Source organism: Limulus polyphemus, unplaced genomic scaffold (genome assembly GCF_000517525.1).
Source record: "Limulus polyphemus unplaced genomic scaffold, Limulus_polyphemus-2.1.2 Scaffold7009, whole genome shotgun sequence".
NCBI classification, from domain to species: Eukaryota; Metazoa; Arthropoda; class Merostomata; order Xiphosura; family Limulidae; genus Limulus; species Limulus polyphemus.
The window spans coordinates 13,421-16,500 of NW_013672619.1; the positions used below are offsets into that span (position 1 = coordinate 13,421).

The 3,080-nt window shown below is 30.2% G+C and overlaps 1 protein-coding gene across 2 annotated transcripts in view; it reads right to left on the reverse strand.

Moving 5' to 3' along the window:
• Positions 1-344: 344 nt before the first annotated feature.
• LOC106474269 (GTP:AMP phosphotransferase AK3, mitochondrial-like) overlaps positions 345-3,080 on the reverse strand; it is a 10,925-nt gene continuing 8,189 nt past the window's right edge. For both annotated transcript variants that reach the window (XM_022402603.1, XM_013934958.2), the window contains one exon: positions 345-2,171. In XM_022402603.1, the coding sequence (XP_022258311.1) occupies positions 2,051-2,171 (121 nt within the window). In that variant the 3' untranslated portion in view covers positions 345-2,050. The remainder of the gene's footprint in view (positions 2,172-3,080) is intronic.

Sequence of the window (3,080 nt, forward strand, 5' to 3'; positions counted from 1 at the left end):
ATGCCTGGCTTATTTCCATTTTTTTTCCTGGTACACTAATGATGCCTGGTTTATTTCATTTTTTTCCTGGTACACTAATGATGCCTGGTTTATTTCATTTTTTTTCCTGGTACACTAATGATGCCTGGCTTATTTCCATTTTTTTTCCTGGTACACTAATGATGCCTGGTTTATTTCCATTGTTTTTCCTGGTAAACTAATGATGCCTGGTTTATTTCGATTGTTTTTCCTGGTACACTAATGATGCCTGGTTTATTTGTCTTTTTTTCCTGGTATACTAATGATACATGATTTGTTTTATATCTTTGTTTTAATCGTTGTTGACTTGTTTACTTAATGTGTACATACGGGTGGTTGCTATAATGTTTAATTAATGTGTACATACAGATGGTTACTGTAATGTTTACTTAATGTGTACATACAGGTGAAAACCTAAGTTTTCAGAATTTAATATTATAATAAGTAGTATTTGGATTCAGATGTTTTTCTATATCAGTAATAAAAGAGAAATATACAAGTTCTATGTAGCTACATAAGTGTATCTGCAATCATGTATTCTTAATATCTACAGTAGTAACATTTCATTACAAATAAATGTCATACTTTTAAATGTATAAATATATATAGCTTACATTCTGTGCGAAATATTTTATTAGAAAGGATTTTCTACATTTTAAAATCAGCACAATCTTTAACTCCAACCAGCCGACACAATTTACATTATCTCTTTTAGGGTGTTACAAACTGTAGAATAAAACAACAGAAAGTTTAGAGAAACTTCAACAAAATAAAAAGGCACTTATTCTTGAATCACACGACAGCTGGTATTAAACAGTCCCACACAAAAACAGTATTTACATATACGTACAGAATACAGAATGTTCCCAACTTGGACACCAAAAATCTTTGTGGAATGTAGAAATAAAAACCATATTATTACAATAAAGTCAAGACAGTTTGAATGTTCCACTACAGGTGGTAAAAAACCGTAATTCAGTTACTAAACAAGAACATATACAATAAACCCTAAACTTAACATGTTCAAGAAGTTATCACGTAACGGTATGTAAACAGTTTACAATAGCTGGAGAGCTGCTACTGCTTCTGTAGTCAAAACCTAAAGATTCCCGATAAACCCAGAAAACAATGAAATTATCATTATCTACTATACTAGATTAAATAAAAATAGCCAACAAGTATGCCTTAGATATAGCTTCAAGATAAATTTTCTTCTAGAACGTAAAGTAGAATAAAAGTCATTCTGTTGCTGATCTATGATGAAGTATCTAAACTTTAAAAAATCTCAACAATCTGATTAATACTTTGATGTTTTTTAATACTTTAAACATAAAAGTTTACTCAACAATCTATTTAGCCAAGCAAAATTCCTTCTTAGATTACTTGAGTAGATACAAAATAGTTGCTGTTAATATTTTGTATATAATAACATTTTCTAAAATAAAAAACACTACTAAAACTAAGTTTAATTTGATCTTATCAAAGTCATGGTGATCCCTCATTTAAGAACTGTACCAAAGTCTCTTCAGTTACATGCCAACTACAACAAGAGATTTGTTAACATGTTTGTTTTTACAAGATACAAAAATTAGATACATTTGGTAAAAAATAAACATTTTGAAAACAGTACAAACTCAACATAGGAATGAATCTATAAAATAAAGTTTTAGCTTAATTTCTAAACCTTTCCACTCGTTCTTCAGGTTGCTAGTTTAACATCAACCACTCTTTTAAACTGAGATAAATCAGAGCAAAGTGAATATTTTAAAAAATGTTTATCAATTTAACCTGTGAAATCACAGTGTATTATTGGTCAAGAGCATACTTTAACAAAAAATAAGTTATTTATAGTAATAAACTTTTAAATGTTAAACTCAATTTTAATGGTTGAAATTGAGAATAATGAATGAAAACAGGTAATTTCTTTATGCTCTTAGAACCTATGATTTTTAAATTATAGAGATACTTGAGGGAAGACAGCGGCGTAGCTTGGATCTTAAAAACCTGAAGAAGACAAGCTTTTCTCTGGTAACTAAACTCTATCAACATCTTGCTCTCTCTGTACATCTATCAGAGAAGACAGATAAGCACGAACCCGTGGCCAAATTTCATTGGATTCTCTTCCTGTGAATTCTTGTAGCAGCCCTGTTTTCCTAATTGGAAAATAACAGATAAAGTTTCAGAGGATTTGATATATTCAGGGAAAACTTTCCTTCACAATCCTATCCATCTGACATTGTGAAATAAAAACAAGAATCCAATACGAGCATCAACAAACAACCAATTATTTAATAGTTATATATACAAGATCAACACAGTCTTAGAGTAACCACCCGTATGTACACATTAATTAAACATTAGAGTAACCACCCGTATGTACACATTAATTAAACATTAGAGCAACCACCTGTGTACACATTAATTAAACATTAGAGTAACCACCTGTGTACACATTAATTAAACATTACAGTAACCACCTGTGTACACATTAATTAAACATTACAGTAACCACCTGTATGTACACAATAATTAAACATTAGAGTAACCACTTGTGTACATATTAATTAAACATTAGAATAACCACCTGTGTACACATTAATTAAACATTAGAGTAACCACCCGTATGTACACATTAAGTAAACATTAGAGTAACCACTTGTGTACACATTAATTAAACATTAGAGTAACCACTTGTGTACATATTAATTAAACATTAGAATAACCACCTGTGTACACATTAATTAAACATTAGAGTAACCACCCGTATGTACACATTAAGTAAACATTAGAGTAACCACTTGTGTACACATTAATTAAACATTAGAGTAACCACCCGTATGTACACATTAAGTAAACATTAGAGTAACCACCCGTATGTACACATTAATTAAACATTAGAGTAACCACCTGTGTACACATTAAGTAAACATTAGAGTAACCACCCGAATGTACACATTAATTAAACATTAGAGTAACCACCCGTATGTACACATTAATTAAACATTAGAGTAACCACCCGTATGTACACATTAATTAAACATTATTTATAGTAACCACCCGTA